Consider the following 21,245-nt stretch of genomic DNA (forward strand, 5'->3'; position numbering starts at 1 on the left):
TAAAGATGCTTTGTGTTGGTTATAAGATTTTAAAATACAATGGATGGATGGGAGCAGTTTCGTGATTACTGGAAGGTGTAAAAAAGTGGAGATGCCGGGGATTGAACCCGGGGCCTCATACATGCAAAGCATGCGCTCTACCACTGAGCTACATCCCCTTCGGATGCTTTAAGTACCCAATGTGTTTATATATTAGTGGTGTAAGGCTGGTCAAGGAAGCACCGGAAGGGTTCCTCTTGGGCAAAATAAAAGTCAGCCATGACATGTGTCTTTGTTATCACAAATCTTCATAGCTTGGAAAGGCTTTGATGATGTCATGCATGTTCACAGGATGGCCTTTTGTAACTGTATGCATCAACATTCCAAAGCTAACGTATGCATGGACTCGGGGTGTCCACTTCACACAGAAGCTCTCCCTGTTGAGGCCACAAGCGAGCAGAGCAGGCATGCCTCCTAAAAAGGGCAAAGGCAAAAAGGATGGGAAGGGAGGGAAGGGAAAGGGAGTAGCAGCCAAAGCCCCCGCAGAGCCCGAACCGCCGCCCGAGTTGTCCGAGGAGGTGAAGGCCATGATAAACCAAATTGAACAGCTCCAAAAAGACGTGGAGAATGAAGTGAAGGAGAGAAACAAATTCCAGCTGGAGGTGGACATGATCCGCACCTTCTGGGAGGCGACGGGGCAACAGCTGGAGGAGAGCAACGCGGAGCTCATCAACTTGTACAGCGAAATTGAAACAGACGAGCTCAACAACAGACAAGACATCAAAGAGTATTTGGGAGAAATCAAACTCTACAAGGAGGACCTGAAGAAGCATCAGAAGGGCTTTGACAAGCACGTACACAAAACCGAGGATGTGGAGGTCAAGCCCTATGAGAAGGAGCGCAGTGAAATGATTCTGGACGAGCAGCTGGACATCGAAGACGCCGTCAACACGCTGAAGACGAAGCACAACGACGACATGGCCAAAAAACGAGAAGAGATGAAGCAGCAACTGCTGCAAACAGAGCAAAAGTACAAGAAGAAGCTGGAGCTGCTCCAACATGACCTGACAAACAAAGAGAAGACCAAGCTGAGTGAGCGAGAACATTACTGGAGCAGCCTGCTCCACAATCTCCAGCAAGACCACGATAAAAGGTACAGCGAATTTGATGCCTTCCTCAATGAATGCAAGAAGAAGGACCTGCGCCACAAAGACAAGGTGAGCAAACAAATTCAAGTGTTTGTCACAGAGGAGAACAAAAAACGACGTGTGCTTGGCTCGCTGGAAGTCATCAGGTTAAAACAAGAGAAAAAAAAAGTCCAGATGCAGATCACAAAACTCCAGAAGCTTCTGAGAAATCCCATCATGAAGAAGCACCCAAATGAAAGAATCAAACGGCTGGAGCTGAGCCAATTCAAGCGTGACTATGAAGTCTGTGATCAGAAGTTCAAGCAGCTCGAGCTGGACATTGATGAGCTCCACAGGAAGTTCCAGCAGAACATCCAGGACATTCAGCACGCAGCCGACCGAGAGAACGCACTGCTGGAAGCCCAGCTCGGCGCCCTGATGGACAAACTCCACGCCATGCAAGCTCGGGTCTGCTTGCAGCTCTTCAGCATCGACCTCGGCACCCTGGGTGGACCGGTGAACCAAGCGGGGGACAACCAGGTCTTGCAGGACACAGGAACTGCCCAGGAGCACTGGAGCCGGAGGACCAGACTCAACCAGACCGTCACCTGGCAGCTGCAAAATGTCAAAGAGCTTCTGCAGAGAGATGTTGAGACCGCGGTCAAGGAGAGGACCGCTCTGATCAAACTGATCAATGAAAAGATAGACGAGCTGTTCTGGGCAAGGACGCTGCTACAAAAAGTGGCTTGTCTGCTTGCGGAGGCAACAAAGACCAATTCAGGGAAAGTCCTGGAGGACTGTGCTCCAGAACCCGTGGAGCAGGAGGTCCATCTCCAGGATGACGGCCAGCCAATAGGAGGCCTGATGGATGAGATTGTGAGGATTGCTTGCAAGAATCCTTCGGACAATTTCCGAAACTTGATGTTTGACCCGGTCCTGGACAGGCAGCTGAGGAACACCAAGGAGCTGCTTCACAGTCATGCCGAGTTGGCCACCAAGAGGCGGACCCAGCTGATCTTGCTGCTCAACGACAAAACGCACCAGCTGCATGACGTCCAGCGTAGAGTCAAAGAAATCAACCTGCAGCTAGAAAAGCAGAAAATAGTCCAGGCGAGGAAGCTCAACATAGAGGAAGCTTTGTTGCTCCTCACCTTAAATCAGGGGTCTCAAACACGCGGCCCGCGGGCCAGATGTGGCCCGCAGGACACTAGTTTGAGGCCCCCGCCTTGATATGAAAGTTTAATGTTAGTGCGGCCCGCACAAGTTTGATATGGATGCTGTATGGTATCATGTACCCAGAAAAAATGATTACGTTTGATTAATGTTCATGTTAAAGGTTAAATAACTGTTAATAGTTATCCTCCCTATCCGTGTGGAAGTGGTAAGTTTTTGGCTATTTAAGTTTAAAAGGAAATAACTTGAAGGCTACCGTTTAGGTCGCTAGGTCTCTAGTTTGCGAGTTAGCATGTGTCTCAAGACCCTGCAGTTGCGCAATATGTTGTAAATAAAAAGAGTATAAATGTGACTATAGTCGTGTTTTGTCATGTCTACAGGGCTCTAATAATGCTTTGTTCATTTTAATCTGAAAAAAAAATTGTCTACCCACCAACAAGTTTTTATTATTTGCCGTTTTATTATTATTATTATATTTATTTATTACTGATTGATTGTCTTTATTCTTGATTTATTTATTTATTTATCATCTTATTTTGTGTAGAAAAATAAAAAGTAAGATATTTGAGAACAGTGGAATGTTTTATCAGAGCTTTTCTTGTAGAAAATCGGAACCAAAGCAAAGTTTAATCATTTTTCTGTTTTTAATAAATGCGTTTTGTTTTTTTTTTTTTGGAAAACCTGATGCGGCCCAGTCTCACCCAGACCCTAGCTCCAGTGGCCCCCAGGTAAATTGCGTTTGAGACCCCTGCCTTAAATAATAAAAAATAATCAGTGGGGCCCGGTACTCCCCTGTCCGCACGGAAGCGTTCCTGAATTTCATTTTATTTTTTGCGGTTTGACCAAAGCACATTTAGAGTAGTTACGGAGGAACTATTGAAGCAATGAGTAGTGATTAAAGTTGGGTAGCTTTGTTCCTCATTAACTACTGTAATGTTGTGTACCTTATTATAAAGTGTTAGCATGTTAGCATGCCATCGTTTTGAGAGAGTATGGGTTGGTAGACAATGACACGTGGGCGTTTTCAGTTTTGAAACAATACCAATTATGAAAACGTTTTTTTTTGTGTGGACAGCCTTTAAGAACAACTGAGGAGATTGATTGACAGATGGTTAGTACACACTATCCCCCGGTGAGTCGGTCATGTTAATTATTCATTCATTCATTCATTTTCTACCGCTTTTTTTTCCTCTGGGGGGGGGGGGGTGCTGGAGCCTATCCCAGCTGTCTTGGGGCGAGAGGCGGGCTACACCCTGGACTGGTGGCCAGCCAATCACAGGGCACATATAGACAAACAACCATTCACACTCACATTCATACCTATGGACAATTTGGAGTGGCCAATTAACCTAGCATGCACGGGGAGAACATGCAAACTCCACACAGAGATGGCCGAGGGTGGAATTGAACCCTGGGTTCCTCATGTTAATTATGTGGTTTGATAAAAGTAAACATTTAGTAAGTACAGTATTGGAATTATGTGAGGTAAGAGATAAGAAGAACAAGCTACAAGACAAAACATTCACACATAAATGATTATATTGTCCAGTAGGACATTTCCAGCTGCCAAAAGTTGAAGGACCGCCTCCATCTGACGTTACGTGATGACGTTGGGGGCGTGGCAAAAACTTTTCAAGCTAGGCATTGTACCGGGAAAAAACGTACACTCAAGTGTACGGAGGACACGTAAATTACATTTAAAAGTTTCTAATGTGAAAAAGCATATCATACAATGACAATGGTGTATTTATTCTAAAACGGTACAGCGAATAATTCAGAATATACACCAAGCAATAATGGAGTACAGAGAAATACCTTGAAAATCCCAACCGGAAACAGCACTGCAGTTGCGGCTAACTTGCGGATTCAGGTTAGGGTGAACTTCCAGTGGTGGCGCACATGGGAGACCCTGGCAACCGCTGGAGGGAGAACACCGATCGGGAGAGAAAAATCAAACAGCCGCTGCTTTATAGCACGTCGCCTCTCGGATTCGCTCCAACATTTGCCTTTTTGCCCAACATCCGCCGAGGGTGACTGAGGGTGGCCGCCTTCCTTCCAACTTCCAGCCCCATCTGCTGCTTCATCTCGTCGGCGTGACTTTCACGTGGAGAGCCGCCGATTGTCGTTACGTCCAGGAGTCCACCTCGAACATCCAGCCGGTACCGATAACTCCCATCATAATGTCCGAGGAGAAGGGGACTACGGCGTGCCTCATCCTGGAGGACGGGACGAGGTTCGAGGGCCGCCTTTTTGGCGCTAAAGTGTCCGTGTGTGGAGAAGTTGGTACGTGAGACGAGCTGTCTTTTCACACTTTTTTTGTCAATGGTGTCCTTGAGTCGTTATGTTGACATGTAAGCCATCTTCCCAAGCCTGTCTGTTCACTTCATCACTGTTCATCATGCTGGAACATGTCCTCATGTCTTCATGCCAGTTGTCTGCTTTCACACCATGTTGGGTGAAGAGATGCAACATGCGTCACTTTTCTTTGGAACATTGTGGAACATTTCTTCCAGGATGGTCACTCATATTTTGGTTGCCTTGTGGTAAACTTGCCATTGTTGGAATATTACCACAAAGGCCATTTTCCCTCATCAAATTGTCATGTTGTGTTTATTTTCCCACTCAGTGTTCCAGACAGGCATGGTGGGCTACCCGGAGGCACTGACCGACCCCTCCTACCACCGCCAGCTGCTCACTCTCACCTACCCTCTGGTGGGCAATTATGGGGTGCCACCGGATGAAGAGGGCGCATTCGGACTCAGCAAGGTGGGCGTTCAGACGGTGAAGTCGTACGGAACATGTCGTCATTGTCTCGTCTCTGTCAGTGGTTCGAGTCGTCAAAGATCCACGTCGCCGCCGTACTCATCGGGGAGCTGTCGGAGAATCCAAGTCACTGGAGCTCAGTGAAGTCGCTGGACCAGTGGCTGAAAGAACAAGGCGTTCCAGGGATACAAGGTCAGAAGCTGGACGCAAATGAGACGGGAGATGCTGGACGTAGTTTGAGCCTGTTATGTAACCTTGTAGGCATCGACACTCGCTGCCTGACCAAAAAGATCCGCGAGAAGGGGACCATGCTGGGGAAGCTGGTGTTGGATGAAACCCCAGAGGAAAGCGTTCCTCTGGATAATCCCCACAAGAGCAACTTGGTCCAGGAGGTGTCCATGATGGTGACTTCATAGGCTTTTCTTCTCTCGGTTTTGAAAGCAAGGTTGGATTCCTTTTAAAGTGCTCGATTTTCTTCCTCCAGGAGACCCGCGTCTTCAACCCCGACGGTAGTCTGCGGATCACTGTGGTTGACTGCGGCGTCAAATACAACCAGATCCGCTGCCTGGCGGAGCGAGGGGCCTGCGTGACCGTCGTACCCTGGGACCACCCGTTGGAGAGCGCAGGCTAGCATCACATGCATCGTTGGCGAACGGCGGTGCCACTCCACGTTTGGATACATTTCCTGGTCTCTTTGTCTTTTCTCCTCTCTAGACTTTGATGGTTTGTTCATCAGCAACGGTCCCGGGGATCCGCAACTCTGCCAGGCCACCATAAACAACGTGAGGACGGTGGCGTGCGTGGATCGCCCCAAGCCGGTTTTTGGCATCTGCCTCGGACACCAGCTTCTCTCCTTGGTCATCGGTGCCAACACCTACAAAATGAAGTCAGTGGCTCACAATCATGGAACACAAACAAACTAGATTCATACCTCAATACACCAACGGCGGTGTGAAATTCCAACAACACACGTTTTGTTAAATGGAGGTCTGTCACGATAATCAATGAATCGCAAGATAAACATGTAATGAACGGAGGGAGTGAACCCTCCTGTCGGTCATTAAGTCTCTTTGTCCCAGTGGGTGAAGTCAGGGTTGCTAGTTACAATGCTGCCGCCTGCAAGCGAGCAAACACAAACATTAACGAAGGCGTAAAAGCGATGGTTTCTAAGGCAAGTAAATATACTTAGTCTATTTTAAACACACTGTGTATTTACTTATTTGGAATAACAAAAGAGTAAATAGAAAACATTAAACATGTGATAGTAGCAACTATTTACAGAGCAGTGCAGCAATGCATTATGGGAATTAGACATGGAATTTCAGTGCTGACTACTAACATTCTACAGCAGGGGTCACCAACACTGTGCCCGCGGGCGCATGGGTGGACCACTTAAGGCGCCCGAGAGGCATCTTCTAAAAATAGCACTGGTCACAAATTATCATTGTTATTTTGTGCTTTAAATTTTGAATCAGAATTTCTTACATTAATGTATTTTTTTTTAAATCGTCTTATAACATCAAAAATTAAAACAAATATATTTTATAACAAACTCTTACCTCAAGTCATAGTTCATGTGTGCGCACGCGTCCGGTCACCGCTTTTCTGATATAGTGCAGCGGTGATGAGGAGTTAGCTTACTCGTGCAGTTTAGCCCCCAAAAACATGGCAGAAAAGCGAAAAAGGACTTACATTTTTGATTGGGAGGAAGAATTTTTCTTTACGTATTTTGAAGAAAAATGTATGTGTCTTATTTGCGGGACGACTGTTGCAATACCAAAGCGGCACAATGTTGAGAGACACTTTAAAACTTGTCACGAAAGCTTCAATGCGAGCTACCCACCCGGCAGCACATTAAGGACGGAAAATGACCGTAAAAAAGCACATAAATAAATGTTTTTTGTTAAAAAATATGTTTTTGTTACCATTATTGTGGAAAATAATTAACACTGATATGTGAGCAGTCGCTTCACATCTTGTTACTACTCCTATTCTTTTTGTTCTGATTACTAAAAAGTAATCCGTGCAGTTTTGTCATTTTGGAAGTTGACCACAAACATATCATGTAGCCCTTCAACCTATCCGTGCTCACAAAGTAGCCCTCGGCCTCAAAAAGGTTGGTGACCCCTGTTCTACAGGGTATATCAAAGTTGTATAGTTCAGCCAGTGGAGTACTTGGGTGCTAATCTGGAGGTAGCCAGTAACCAGCTGCTTTGTACGCTACTATAAATCAAATATCACATCAGATGGAGGACGCCGCCCTCTAATCACCGCCACTCACCAACTAATTGCGGGTGATGGTGGAACTGTGCAGCCATTTTGGTAAACATTGATTTCAAATCGCAACTCAGGGCTCTACATTAAAAACAAAAATGACTTGCCCATGGGGAATCCTTAAGGTGAGAACTACTTGCCCGAACTTTCCCCATGTAAAATGACAAGACTGCCATAATGATATCATATATCAATATATGCTGATAATTCATCAGATAATAGTACTGATGCACTGTATTTGGAGGAATGTCTGAAAAATAGTGTAGATGTATGTTAACATGGCATGCCATACTACCTTACACATCGTAGTCGTAGTAATCAGTGATATTTATAAGTTGTGTACCACAATGAAACATTATTGAATACACATTTGTGTACTAGTAAAGTGTTTTGAATCCAGAAAAAAATGCTCAATGGTCAAACAATTATTTGTGAAGCAAAGGTGAGAAAAATCCACAGAGAAATGGAAGCGCTAGATTTTGTAGCTTGTGCAAAATCAGCACTTGGTATTGGATCTAATGGGTGGTGTTTCATTGTGACCACTTCAAATTGTCACAGCAATGTGATTCACTCACCTGTGCCATCATTTGATTTGCTGCCGCTAATAAAATACTTGTTTAGGAGGCACTGCTTCATCACTTTTTGCTCTTTTCCTTCACAAGTTGTTGAAGAATTAGACCATGTTGGCAGGGACGCCATGATAGATGTTTTCCTAGTCAAACCATCGCTGATTGGTTGATCGCCAACAAGAACGGGTGTGGGTAAAACGCGGACTGTGGATTACAGACCGCGGTCTAAATAAACGATTCTGATTGGTCCATTTCAAGATTTGCAAGGATTGGTTTGCAAATTACCACCGGAATTACGCAGTCCGTGTTTTACCAACACCCAACAAGAACCGCTTTTAAAAAAACTCTTGGCAGTATGGCATGCCAAAGTGCACTTGCCCCACGGGAATATTAATGATTGGATTTACTTGCCCGGATTTTGTTTTAACTTGCCCCGGGCCATCGGTACATCGTTATTGTCGAGCCCTGCAACTTCAATGGACATTTCTCCAACAATGACAGACTGTCGTTGTACCAGTCCACGGCACGTCCCACCTTTAGCACACGGCCTTCTGAAGTAGACTCCATCATATATACAAAGTGGAAGTAATATGTATTGGCCAGCCACATGTCAATCACAAGCAAAGGGGAATAACTGTGTGACAATGCTAAAACTGAGAAAACGGTCAATTCTGTTTGACTCATCTGAGTCATACACGTTCGTAGAGTTGTGTAAAATGATATTACATCATTTGCAAAATGTGTTATCGTACGGCAACGTAGCGCTTTCCACATCAGCAACACAGCACTTCCTGTGCATTCCCAAGTGGACGTATTCTGAACATTGCAAACAGAAACAAGTGGATTTTTTTCCACATTCCGCGTGTGCTGTTTTGCTGCAATATTGGTGAATTTCAATGTATTAAGATGACTACTGAGGGAATCCGCCTCGTTCCGTTGATGCGAAACGTGTTTTTGCTGTTCCCAGCCATGTTTTGATTAGCGTGGAACAAATAAGGCATCTAATGATGTGAAGGGGTTTGAGCGCATCGAAGGTCGTGATGGCCTCCAGGCAAATGGAATGACAACTTGCAGATTGTCCTGGTGGGAAAACAAACACCAAGACACCCGACTTTCTCAGGAACAGCGCCGGAAGCAATCACCTCCTCTTCTGGCGTTTCCACCTGAATAAGCCGATCCATGTCGTGTCTTCCAGGTATGGCAACCGTGGCCACAACCAGCCTTGCATCCACAAGGGCACCGGCCGCTGCTTCATCACCAGTCAAAACCACGGCTTCGCCGTCGACCCCGAGACGCTGCCTAGCGACTGGGACGTCCTCTTCACCAACGCCAACGACCACACCAACGAGGGCATCGTGCACAATACGAAACCGCTCTTCAGGTATGATGAGGCAGCTAGCTAACGGCTGGGTTATGCGTTCTGTACGAACGAGCCGTGCGGAAATTCGCTCTGTGTGACTTTATACTCCCAAACTGCAGGGGCAGTATATCGAAAACCAAAACACGGGTTTATAATAAACTAGAGCAGAAGTTTTTCTTCCTTTATGCTCCAACTACGGGGGCATCAGAGTAGGCCGCCCCGTATCGATGCCGGTGTTTCTCTACTTCAGCTGTGGGGGCTGCCATTTTTTTCCCGCATGAAAAGGAGCGCTCGAAGGGCGTGGGTACCAAGATGGAGTCGTTCAGACCTTGTGGTTGCGGAAAGCATAAGACAGGCTTTAGTCACACCTGCCCGAGTCGGCCTGGATAGATTCGGAGGTGATGGACTCGGTGTGACGCATTCTTCCCACTCCCAGTGTTCAGTTCCACCCCGAGCACATGGCCGGTCCCACGGATCTGGTTGGCCTGTTCGACGTCTTCCTCAGCACCGTCAGAGACCACAAAGAGGGCAACGCTGGCAAATCCGGTAACCAGACTCGCTCCTCATCAGCATAATGTTCTCATGTCAAGCTTGTCCGTCACGCGTGGTTTCGCCTTTTGGTTCTTCCAGTGAAGCAGCGTCTCATGGACTATCTCACCTATGTGGGTTTTCCGAAGCCTGAAGAGGTTTCCCGACCAAAGAAGGTCCTCATCCTGGGCTCTGGAGGACTGTCCATCGGCCAAGCTGGCGAGTTTGACTACTCAGGGTCTCAGGTCCGTATTTGCGAGATGAACTTGCCCGTGATTGTCCAGGAAGTGACAAAGATCCATGATTCCTTTTCGTTATTATTTGGAACGCCAAGACTCGCTTGACTTGTCCTGGTTTTGATCGTCTTCTTTTCAGGCCATTAAAGCTCTGAAGGAGGAGAACATCCAGACGGTGCTCATCAACCCCAACATCGCCACCGTGCAGACTTCCAAAGGTCTGGCGGACAAGGTCTACTTCCTGCCCATCACGGCAGAGTACGTGACTCAGGTATGGTTTGGTCTCGGCTGATGCGCGTGTGAGAGTCGCCACCTTGAACTGACCGTTCACATCGGTTTCGCTTCAGGTCATCAAAAACGAGCGCCCCGACGGTGTCCTCCTGACCTTCGGCGGGCAGACGGCGCTGAACTGCGGCGTGGAGCTGACCAAGCTGGGCGTGCTGGAGAAGTACAACGTGAAAGTGCTGGGAACGCCAGTGGCATCCATCGAGATGACCGAGGACAGGAAGATCTTTGTGGAGAAGATGGAGGAGATCAACGAGCACGTGGCCCCGAGCGAAGCGGCTCTGTCTGTGGAGCAGGTGAGCACGCTTTTGAGCACTGCTAAAATGGCCGCGTGCTTACGAGATGCAGCGCCACTTGCGGTGTCGGCATCCTGGAAGTGCATCTCAGTGTGGACTCGTGTACTCTCCAGGCGGCGGCGGCTGCGGAGCGCCTGGGCTACCCCGTCCTGGTCCGCTCGGCCTTCGCCCTGGGCGGCCTGGGCTCCGGGTTTGCCAACAACCGCGAGGAGCTGACCTCTCTGGTCACCTCGGCGTTCGCCCACACCTCGCAGGTGCTGGTGGACAAGTCGCTGAAGGGGTGGAAGGAGATCGAGTACGAGGTGGTGCGGGACGCCTACGACAACTGCGTCACTGTGAGTTCCTTTTCGCTTGCCTTTGTGCTCTCGTATGTTCCAAATCGATTTTTTTTAGTTGCATTTTTCGGGTAATGTAACGACCACATAAAAAGTTGGATTCAAACAAAATATTCCTTATATGGAAGCATACTCACCCATGCTGCTTCCTGTTCAGGTGTGCAACATGGAGAACATCGACCCTCTGGGCATCCACACGGGAGAGTCCATCGTTGTGGCACCCAGCCAGACCCTGAATGACCACGAGTACAACATGCTGAGGAACACCGCCATCAAGGTCATCCGCCACCTCGGCATCGTGGGCGAGTGCAACATCCAATATGCTCTCAACCCGGAATCAGACCAGGTGAGCCACTCGGCGCCGCAGTCGCCGTCGCAGTCGGACCGAGCTTGTTTTTCACCCGAGTGTGTCTGAACTGTTGTCAGTACTACATCATCGAGGTGAACGCCCGCCTGTCGCGGAGCTCCGCCCTGGCCAGCAAGGCGACAGGTTATCCTCTAGCCTACGTGGCGGCCAAGCTCGGCCTGGGAATCCCGCTGCCACAACTCAAGTATGTCTTCCACTTTATAAGGCACGCCTGGCCTATAGGAAAATCATTCATCCATGTGATTTCACTCCTGGATGAAGGCTGTAGGAATGTGCAGCATCAAACCCTGATGTTAGCATCCATAATGCTAACAAATCCAAACACGTTGTTGTTGATGTTTCCAGGAATTCCGTGACCAACTCCACCACAGCCAACTTTGAGCCCAGCCTGGACTACTGCGTGGTGAAGGTGCCCCGCTGGGATCTGAGCAAGTTCCTGAGGGTTTCCACCAAAATCGGAAGCTCCATGAAGAGCGTTGGTAAGAGGCGGACTCCTATTGGTCGCACTTTCGGCATCCACGCGTGTCCGTGGACGTCATGTGAGGTTTGATCCCGCGCAGGGGAAGTGATGGCGATTGGCCGCAGCTTCGAGGAGGCTTTCCAGAAGGCTCTCAGGATGGTGGACGAGAACTGCGTCGGATTCGACCACACCATCAAGCCAGTGTCTGACCAGGTCGGCGTCTCGCGTGTGTCGGATCAAAGGCGGCGGAGGGCCTAACTGCTTCCTTCTGACCTTTTCCCGCTCACAGGAGCTGCAGACGCCGACGGACAAGCGGATCTTTGTCCTGGCCGCAGCCTTGAGGGCGGGCTACACTGTGGACCAGCTGTACCAGCTGACCAAGATCGACCGCTGGTTCCTGCACAAGATGAAGAACATCGCCGATCATGAGCGTCTGCTGGAGACGTACAACCAGGTGGGAGGAGCTTCTGACAAAAGAAGCTCAGTGCCACATTCGGGTGTCTCAGATGTTTCTCTGCCGCTTCTTGAGCAGGACGAGAGCGCCATGCCGCCGCAGGCGATGCGGAAGGCCAAGCAGCTGGGCTTCTCGGACAAGCAGATCGCTCTCGCCGTGCAGAGGTGGGTGGGAGGGGTTTCTTTTGACAACTACGGTATTGGGGTCACACTGACGACACGCCTCCTTGTTCGCTTCTCAGCACCGAGCTGGCCGTGAGAAAGCTGCGTCACGATTGGTCCATCCTGCCTGTGGTCAAGCAGATCGACACGGTGGCCGCCGAGTGGCCGGCCTTCACCAACTACCTGTACCTGACCTACAACGGCACGGAGAACGACCTGGACTTCCATGACCTACACGTCATGGTGATCGGCTCGGGCGTCTACCGCATCGGAAGCAGCGTGGAGTTCGACTGGTGCGCGGTGGGCTGCATCACGGAGCTCAGGAAGGTGCGTCCTCAACAGCCACCCCCCGTTGGTCCGTCATGGCCGCTTGATGGCGTTCACGTTGCCTCCTGCAGATGGGCTACAAGACCATCATGGTCAACTACAACCCCGAGACCGTCAGCACAGACTACGACATGTGTGACCGCCTCTACTTTGACGAAATCTCCTTCGAGGTACGTCCTTTTTTTAATGTCTGTCGACGATCGCGACGTTCACGCGGCCTTTGTGCTGGTCTCAGGTGGTGATGGACATTTATGAGATGGAAAACCCCGAAGGCGTCATCTTGTCCATGGGAGGCCAGCTGCCCAACAACATCGCCATGTCGCTGCACCGCCAGCAGTGCCGCATCCTGGGAACGTCGCCAGAGTTCATCGACTCGGCCGAGAACAGGTTCAAGTTCTCCAGAATGCTGGACACCATCGGCATCAGCCAGCCGCAGTGGAAGGAGCTGTCCGACACCGAGGTGACCTCTCACGCTTCAGGCCTGGGCCTCACCGCCGAGCCTTGAACAGTTCCCGTTTTTCCCTGCAGTCGGCTGTGAAGTTTTGCGAGACTGTGGGCTACCCCTGCTTGGTCCGCCCGTCCTATGTGCTCAGTGGCGCCGCCATGAACGTGGCGTACGGGGACTGCGATCTGGAGAAGTTCCTGAGCAGCGCCGTGGCCGTGTCCAAGGAGCACCCTGTTGTCATCTCCAAGTTCATCCAGGAAGCCAAGGTGAAGCCATTGCAGCTATTGAGACGGTGTGTCGTGGCGGGGTGACGAGCCATGTCGTCCAATAGGAGATAGACGTGGACGCCGTGGCGTGTGACGGCGTCGTAATGGCCATCGCCGTGTCTGAACACGTGGAGAATGCCGGGGTGCACTCCGGCGATGCAACGCTGGTGACTCCCCCTCAAGACCTCAACCAGAAGACCATGGAGACCATCAAGATGATAGTGCACGCCATCGGGCAGGAGCTTCAGGTCACGGGACCCTTCAACCTCCAGCTCATTGCCAAGGTGACAACGATTAGTTTCCCATGAAAGGACGTCGTCTTCTGTAACCGACTGATTGCCTCCTTTCGCCAGGACGACCAGCTGAAGGTGATCGAGTGCAACGTTCGGGTTTCCCGCTCCTTTCCCTTTGTGTCCAAGACATTGGGCGTGGACCTCGTTGCTCTGGCGACGCGGGTCATTATGGGCGAAGAGGTGGAGCCTGTTGGCCTCATGGGAGGGAAAGGGATCGTGGGGGTGAAGGTACGGCATCACGTCATGCTCCCGGTTAGGGTCCTCCCTTGTTGACCTCACCTGCTCGTGCGTCCCCTCTCAGGTCCCCCAGTTTTCCTTCTCAAGGCTGGCGGGGGCCGACGTGGTGCTGGGCGTGGAGATGACGAGCACCGGCGAAGTGGCCTGCTTTGGCGAGAACCGCTACGAGGCTTACCTCAAAGCCATGCTTTCCACCGGCTTCAAGATTCCCAAGAAGAACATTCTGCTCTCCATCGGCAGTTATAAGGTACATAAAAGCCCGACGTTGCTTAGCAACCCAGTTCTCATGTTGGACATGGGTTCATATTGCTGTTGGCATTGGAAAGAATTCTAGCATTTCACTAGCATAACATTGAAAAATCAAAGAAAAGAATGTCATTTAGGGGAAAATTTGGGTGTGGAAGAAGTTCTAATGCAGGAGTCTCAAACTCAATTTACCTGGGGGCCACTGGAGCTAGGGTCTGGGCAAGGCTGGGCCGCATCAGGTTTTCCAAAAAAAAAAACACATTTATTAAAAACAGAAAAATATACAAACTTTTTCAGTGCTTTGGTTCCAATTTTCTACAATAAAAGCTCTGATAAAACATTCCACTGTTCTCTGTTATCTTTTTCTGCACAAAATAAGACGAAAAATAAACAAATCAAGAATAAAGAAAATCAATCAGTAATAAATAAATATAATAATTATAATAATAATAATAAAACGGCAAATAATAAAAACTTAAGAAACCACATATAGTTGGTGGGTAGACAAATTATTTGTTTTCAGATTAAAATGAACAAAGCATTATTAGAGCCCTGTAGACATGACAAAACACGACTATAGTCACATTTATACTCTTTTTATTTACCACATATTGCGCAACTGCAGGGTCTTGAGACACATGGTAACTCGCAAACTAGAGAGCTAGCGACCTAAACGGTAGCCTTCAAGTTATTTCCTTTTAAACTTAAATCACCAAAAACTTACCACTTCCACACGGATAGGGAGGATAACTATTAACAGTTATTTAACCTTTAACATGAACATTAATCAAACGTAATCATTTTTTCTGGGTACATGATACCATACAGCATCCATATCAAACTTGCGCGGGCCGCACTAACATTAAACTTTCATATCAAGGCGGGGGCCTCAAACTGGTGTCCTGCGGGCCACACAAGGCGGGGGCCTCAAACTGGTGTCCTGCGGGCCACATCTGGCCTGCGGGCCGTGTGTTTGAGACCCCTGTTCTAATGCATACATCCATGTCTTACCATAACGATGCGGTCATAGGGTGAAAGAAATGATTTTTTTTGCTCAGCATTCAGCTGGGATAGGCTCCAGCCTAAATGATGGACTATTTAGCTGCATACATATTTGAACCACAACACAACATTTAGCATTTAAATGGAAAAATCTACATTTCTCTTACTTTTCTCTTTTCTCCGTGAGCGTGGTGACCAACCAGATGGATCCATCAGCGCTTCCCTATGACAAGAACATTTCCAAAGATTATTAAAGAAGACATTTCTAATATTTTTGGAGGATTGGGACACCCCTGTTCTAATCTAGTACAACACACACGTATTGCATATTGTACTAATGTCTTATTTTGTGTTTATTAGTGAAATGCTTGAGTGTGAAGACCAGCTGATGCCTGCTTAGATATCTGATCGTTTCGATATCTCCGTTGTTTTTGGCGCGTTTGTAGAACAAGAGCGAGCTGCTTCCCACCGTTCGAGCTCTGGAGTCGCTGGGTTACGACCTGTACGCCAGTCTGGGCACCGCCGATTTCTACACTGAACATGGCGTCAAGGCGAGTTTGCTGGCTTCTTCCAATCCCCCAGAACCTGACCTGATGTGTTCTTTCATGACGCGCCTTTGGTGTCCCGCCAGGTGACGGCCGTGGATTGGCCCTTCGAGGAGGAGGACAGCGAGTGTCCCACCAAGGAGAAACAGCGCAGCATCATGAACTACTTGGAAGAGAACCACTTTGACCTGGTGGTCAACCTCTCCATGAGGAACAGCGGAGGCCGCCGCCTGTCGTCCTTCGTCACCAAAGGCTACAGGACGAGGCGCATGGCCATCGACTACTCGGTGCCGCTCATCATCGACATCAAGTGCACCAAACTCTTTGTTCAGGTTCGTGCGTTGACTTCACGATCGTTGCTCATCAGAGAAATCAAACGCAAGGTGATGGTTTGCAGGCTCTTCGTCAGATTGGCAGGAGCCCACCAGTGAAAACTCACATTGACAGCATGACATCGCAGACGCTGGTCCGGCTTCCTGGTGAGCCGCCAAGTGACCACATTTGTGGACCAATTTCCTGTGTGCCTTTGAGCCCATCATTTCTCATCTTGGAATGCCAGGTCTCATTGATGTCCACGTGCACTTTCGGGAGCCCGGCGCCACCCACAAGGAGGACTTCTCCTCCGGTACAGCGGCGGCCCTGGCAGGGGGCGTGACCATGATCTGCGCCATGCCCAACACCTCCCCCGCCATCACAGACGCCACCACCCTGTCCCTCGTGCAAAAGGTACGCCGGAAATGTCTCTTCTGAGTTTTGTAAAAATGGAGTCGTAGCCAAGCGTTGGTGTTGTCACAGCTCGCTAAAGCCAGCTGCCGCTGCGACTACGCCCTGTACTTGGGCGCCGCGTCGGACAACGCCGCCACCCTGCCGTCCATCGCCAGCCAGGCCGCCGGCCTGAAGATGTACCTGAATGACACCTACTCCACGCTGAAGATGGACAACGTCTCCCTGTGGATGGAGGTGAGAGGAGGCTACGCTAGCTGCCTGACACCAGACGCTTCAAACGGGGTTATTTGTTCTCTCCCAAGCACTTTGAGAAGTGGCCCAAGCATCTGCCCATCGTGGCCCATGCTGAGAACCAGACGGTGGCCGCCGTCCTGATGGTGGCTCAGCTCTACCAGCGGCCGGTCCACATCTGCCACGTGGCTAAGAAGGAGGAGGTAACACGCTGCAGAGCGAGACAGCGGAACCACTGAAGGAGGCGTCAGCGCTTTCTGCTGCTTTTCTTCAGATCTCCATCATCCGAGCCGCCAAACAGAAGGGCATCCAGGTGACGTGCGAGGTGGCGCCCCATCACCTTTTTCTGTGCCAGGACAACATGATAGAAATCGGCGAGGGGCGAGCGCAAGTGCGGCCCATGCTGGGCACCCGCGAGGACATGGATGCGCTGTGGGAGAACCTGGACATCATCGATTGCTTCGCCACAGACCACGGTGAGGAACGTCCTCACTTCCGGGACGAAGTCATCAGTCAGCCTGGTTCGCTGACAGCGTTGGTGTGTCTCCAGCGCCTCACTCTGTGGAGGAGAAGAGCTGTGATCATCCTCCTCCGGGCTATCCCGGCCTGGAGACCATGCTGCCGCTGCTGCTGACCGCCGTCAGTGATGGACTTCTGACGTTGGACGACATCGTGCAGCGTCTTCACGACAACCCGCGCAGGATCTTCAACCTCCCGGCGCAAGACAACACCTATGTGGAGGTACCGGTCGGCACCTGATGTTTTTAGTGTGCGATGTCCCACTTCCCTAAATTCCACACAAGCTCGGGAATAGCCTGCAACGCCAATAGCCTGCTTGTGTGTGTCAGGTGGACCTGGAGCAGGAGTGGGTTATTCCTCAGACCATGCAGTTCACCAAGTCCAAGTGGACGCCTTTCAGCGGCATGAAGGTGAAGGGCAAGGTTCGGCGCGTGGTCCTCCGAGGAGAGGTGGCCTACATCGATGGCCAGGTAACAGACGGTCCTCGACATTTTATTGGCTCAAGAATGCTGATGAGGGCTTGATTGGTGTGCGTCAGGTGTTGGTGCCGCCAGGTTACGGTGAAGATGTGAAGACCTGGCCGGCAACTTCCATCCTGTCTCCCGAAAGCCCCATGGTAGGAAATCCTGGTGGGAAAGCGGCTCGGATATGGAAAAATGTCCTTTGCATACATGTCCTCCTGTGTGTACCCCCCGCATCAGACCCCCGAGCGTCCTCGGCCGACTCCTCCTCGCGAGGGCCTGATGCGAACCCGGGCCCCCAGCCCTCGTCGCTCCGCAGGGGAGGGTCGCTACCTGCTGCCCCCTCGCGTCCACCGCTCCTCCGACCCAGGACTGCCGCCAGGTGCTCCCAAACGTTGCATGAAGTATCGCTTGATGATTTGGCCGTCCCTAAAAGTTGCAGTGCTCTTTGCAGAGATGGTGATGCTGCCGCCCGCGGGGGCCGCTGATGGCTACAGCCACCCCCCTCCCCTGTCCCGGCTGCTGTCCCCCCAGGCCGGTCTGGGACAGATCCCTGCTGGCCAGCTGTCCCACAACCAGATGTCTCCTCTGTTACACCCCCTGGTAGGCCAGCACATCTTGTCCGTCAGACAGTTCAGCAAAGAGCAGGTACGACACCCCCCCCCCCCCCCCCCCCCACTCTCCCAACCCCCACAGCACATCAGCCATGTTTAGCGTACAAAACGTAACTTTATTGTCCTTTCAGATGTCTCACCTCTTCAACATTGCACACACGTTACGCCTGTTGGTCCAAAAAGAACGCAGCCTGGACATCCTGAAGGTTGGTGATGGACTTGTCTGGCCGTGGTGCCCCTCCCGCACGTTAGCTAGTGACCGCGTGCGTCCTTGCAGGGTAAAGTGATGGCATCCATGTTCTACGAGGTCAGCACCCGCACCAGCAGCTCCTTTGCAGCAGCCATGCAGCGTCTGGGCGGATCGGTTGTCCACTTCTCCGAGTCCACCTCGTCCACGCAGAAGGGAGAATCCCTGGCTGACTCCGTCCAAACCATGAGCTGCTACGCTGACGTGCTGGTGCTCCGACACCCGATGCCTGGCGCCGTGGAGGTCCGTGTTTGAAATGGCGCTGCGACGGCGCGTGTGACGCGTGTTCATAGAGTTGACATGTTTTGGTTTTTTATGCCGTCGTACAGAATGCGTCACGCCATTGCCGCAAGCCAGTGATCAACGCCGGGGACGGCGTGGGCGAGCACCCCACCCAGGCTCTTCTGGACGTCTTCACCATCCGAGAGGAGCTGGGGACGGTCAACGGCATGACGGTGAGGCAGCAAGCTCTTGGAAAATGGGATACGGGACGCCAACTCGTATTCTGTGTGATGACATGTGATCAGATAACCATGGTGGGCGACCTGAAACACGGCCGCACCGTTCATTCGCTGGCCAAGCTGCTGACCCAGTACCGCATCACGCTGCGCTACGTGGCCCCCAGGAACCTCCACATGCCAGCAGAGATCATAGACTACGTGGCCTCCAAGGGCATCAAACAGGTAGCTGACCGACAATGCTCACACGACACGTCATCATGCAGTACTCTGAATACTCACCAGGATGAGTTTTGTGCGTTGGCAGGAGGAGTTTGAGAGCATCGAGGAGGCTCTGCCCGATACCGACGTCCTCTACATGACCAGGATCCAGAAGGAGAGGTTTGCATCTGAAGAGGAGTACAAGGCTGTAAGTACACGCTCATTTGTTGCTGCTTTGAAGGCATGAACATCAAATGCGGGAATACGTTGGCGTACGACCTGGTGTCACGCTGATGTGGCCGCCGTCTGACATCTGCCCTCTGCGTCAGTGTTTCGGCCAGTTCATCCTCACCCCTCACATCATGACCGGGGCCAAGAAGAAGATGGTGGTCATGCACCCGCTGCCCCGAGTCAACGAAATCAGGTGAGACTTGCCTGTTGAACAGCGTGAAGCTGCATTCTTACGCCTCCGTGCCTACCCGGGACATGGCATCTGTAAAGCTGAGCTTGATTTTCAATGGGTGTCCTTTGGCCTGTTGCAATATCTCATTTAGCCGGACGCTAATTGTACTACACATTATGGCTGACAAACAATATTGGCAAGTTTTTTTTCCATTAATGTCGTTATTGTCATTATTTTTTCTTGCTGAGAATGTTCTGGTTAATTTGTTTTTATCTTTTTTGTCCTATTTTATGCTCTTAGTCTTCAGCTTTTAACTCCAGTATTTCCTCAGGGGGGTCCTCCACACTGGGGGCTGTGTCAGGTCTGCTGAGGGGGTGCCATCCTTGGGTCCCTTCGACCCGGCCGGCTGGTTCCTCCCTTTAATGGGGGGGTCCGCCCGTCTGTCGGAGTCAGGGGGCCCGGGTGCTGGTCCCCCGATGGCACGGCCTGCAGCTCCTCCCAGTGTGGACGGCCCCAAAGGTGGCGTTTCCTTGATCCTCAGTGCCATGCCATGTCTCCCTACTGTGTGTGTGTGTGTGTGTGTGTGTGTGTGTGTGTGTGTGTGTGTGTGTGTGTGTGTGTGTGTGTGTGTGTGTCTAGTATGGAGGGTGGGAAGGAGGGGCTTTCTTTTGTTTCTTTGTTTTTTCCTTTTAATTGTGGTAATTGTTTTTATTCTGTAAAGCACTTTGTGTTGCATGTCTTTACAGGAAAAGTGCTGTACAAATAAAGTTGATTTGATTTGGTTGTGTTTCAGTGCCGAGGTGGACACGGACCCGAGGGCAGCCTACTTCCGGCAGGCCGAGAACGGCATGTACATCCGAATGGCCCTGCTGGCCACCGTACTCGGCAGATAGACAGGGTTCCCGTTGTTGGCCGACTAGCACCCGCCCGCCCACCCACTCCAGTTCTTTGACAGGGTTTGAAACACACGAGCCAATTAGACAACAATACCATGCTGCTGTAACCCCTCCCCCCCAACCCTTTCCTCTTTGCAGTCACCCGTGCTAAGTTGCTAAGTGGTCTGTTCCTTCTATGATATACCTCATCCAACTCTTACATTTGTCAAACATGTCGCTTCTCTCTTGATATCTAGTACTGGACAATGTATTTTCTATTGTGGAGAAATTAATAAAAAAAGTTTTCCCTTTGCACTTGATATTGTGGATATTTAAGTAAATATCATAATAAATGTCTTTTCCTGATGTCAAGCATTCTAACTAAACGTTTGCCATGAGCGTACATTAGATGCTTAAATATCGATCATACGCGTTTAGCTACCAAACAAAACACCACATTAGCTTTGTGTTGTTCTGTAGGCAACAAAGTAAAAACGTACAAATCATTACAATTGGATTTTAAGTGCATGCTGAGAGCTGCGGGCCTAAAATGCCCCCCAGGCTGCATAAGATGCATGCGTGAGCGCTGGAAATGTTGCATTCAAGGACAGTCCGACAAATGGCCAATAATTAGAGTGATGTTCAATGGAAGTGATATTATGCTGAAGTAAGTATGCTAAACTGCTGTACGACCACATCACTTTATAGTTGAGCTACTACTACTACTACTACTGTTCGACTACATCTATTTGAATTGTATTTGCATTGATTTTGTATTCGGT

At 50.1% G+C, this 21,245-nt stretch overlaps 2 protein-coding genes and 1 non-coding gene across 4 annotated transcripts; 2 read left to right on the forward strand and 1 right to left on the reverse strand.

The window, feature by feature from the left end:
- Window positions 1–86: 86 nt before the first annotated feature.
- On the reverse strand, window positions 87–158 carry trnaa-ugc (transfer RNA alanine (anticodon UGC)). Its single transcript has one exon. It is a non-coding gene; the product is annotated as a tRNA-Ala (tRNA).
- A 106-nt stretch (window positions 159–264) lies between these two features.
- On the forward strand, window positions 265–2,550 carry LOC131134481 (dynein regulatory complex subunit 4-like). Its single transcript, XM_058079817.1, has one exon. The coding sequence runs from the start codon at window positions 309–311 to the stop codon at window positions 2,334–2,336; it is 2,028 nt and encodes a 675-aa protein (XP_057935800.1). The 5' UTR covers window positions 265–308; the 3' UTR covers window positions 2,337–2,550.
- Window positions 2,551–3,993: 1,443 nt separating this feature from the next.
- On the forward strand, window positions 3,994–20,778 carry cad (carbamoyl-phosphate synthetase 2, aspartate transcarbamylase, and dihydroorotase). 2 transcript variants are annotated; one of them, XM_058091616.1, is made up of 44 exons: window positions 3,996–4,562; window positions 4,906–5,045; window positions 5,105–5,234; window positions 5,304–5,446; window positions 5,527–5,668; window positions 5,757–5,928; window positions 9,081–9,266; window positions 9,682–9,791; window positions 9,876–10,018; window positions 10,149–10,280; window positions 10,357–10,590; window positions 10,704–10,925; window positions 11,083–11,271; window positions 11,352–11,476; window positions 11,638–11,771; window positions 11,853–11,965; window positions 12,042–12,206; window positions 12,285–12,370; window positions 12,448–12,694; window positions 12,766–12,864; window positions 12,930–13,154; window positions 13,223–13,405; window positions 13,471–13,689; window positions 13,759–13,926; window positions 14,000–14,182; window positions 15,630–15,734; window positions 15,815–16,060; window positions 16,126–16,207; window positions 16,288–16,454; window positions 16,524–16,688; window positions 16,757–16,888; window positions 16,960–17,161; window positions 17,236–17,426; window positions 17,534–17,674; window positions 17,743–17,820; window positions 17,906–18,047; window positions 18,120–18,313; window positions 18,411–18,485; window positions 18,557–18,769; window positions 18,856–18,981; window positions 19,054–19,209; window positions 19,292–19,393; window positions 19,515–19,609; window positions 20,382–20,778. In XM_058091616.1, exons 1-44 carry the CDS (start codon window positions 4,460–4,462, stop codon window positions 20,479–20,481), a joined length of 6,705 nt encoding a protein of 2,234 aa, XP_057947599.1. In that variant the 5' UTR covers window positions 3,996–4,459; the 3' UTR covers window positions 20,482–20,778. The 2 variants fall into 2 exon arrangements, with proteins under 2 accessions (XP_057947591.1, XP_057947599.1); XM_058091608.1 differs by having other exon boundaries at window positions 3,994–4,562; window positions 17,906–18,313.
- The last annotated feature ends 467 nt before the right edge of the window (window positions 20,779–21,245 follow it).

Source organism: Doryrhamphus excisus, chromosome 1 (assembly GCF_030265055.1).
Source record: "Doryrhamphus excisus isolate RoL2022-K1 chromosome 1, RoL_Dexc_1.0, whole genome shotgun sequence".
In the NCBI taxonomy this organism is placed as follows: domain Eukaryota; kingdom Metazoa; phylum Chordata; class Actinopteri; order Syngnathiformes; family Syngnathidae; genus Doryrhamphus; species Doryrhamphus excisus.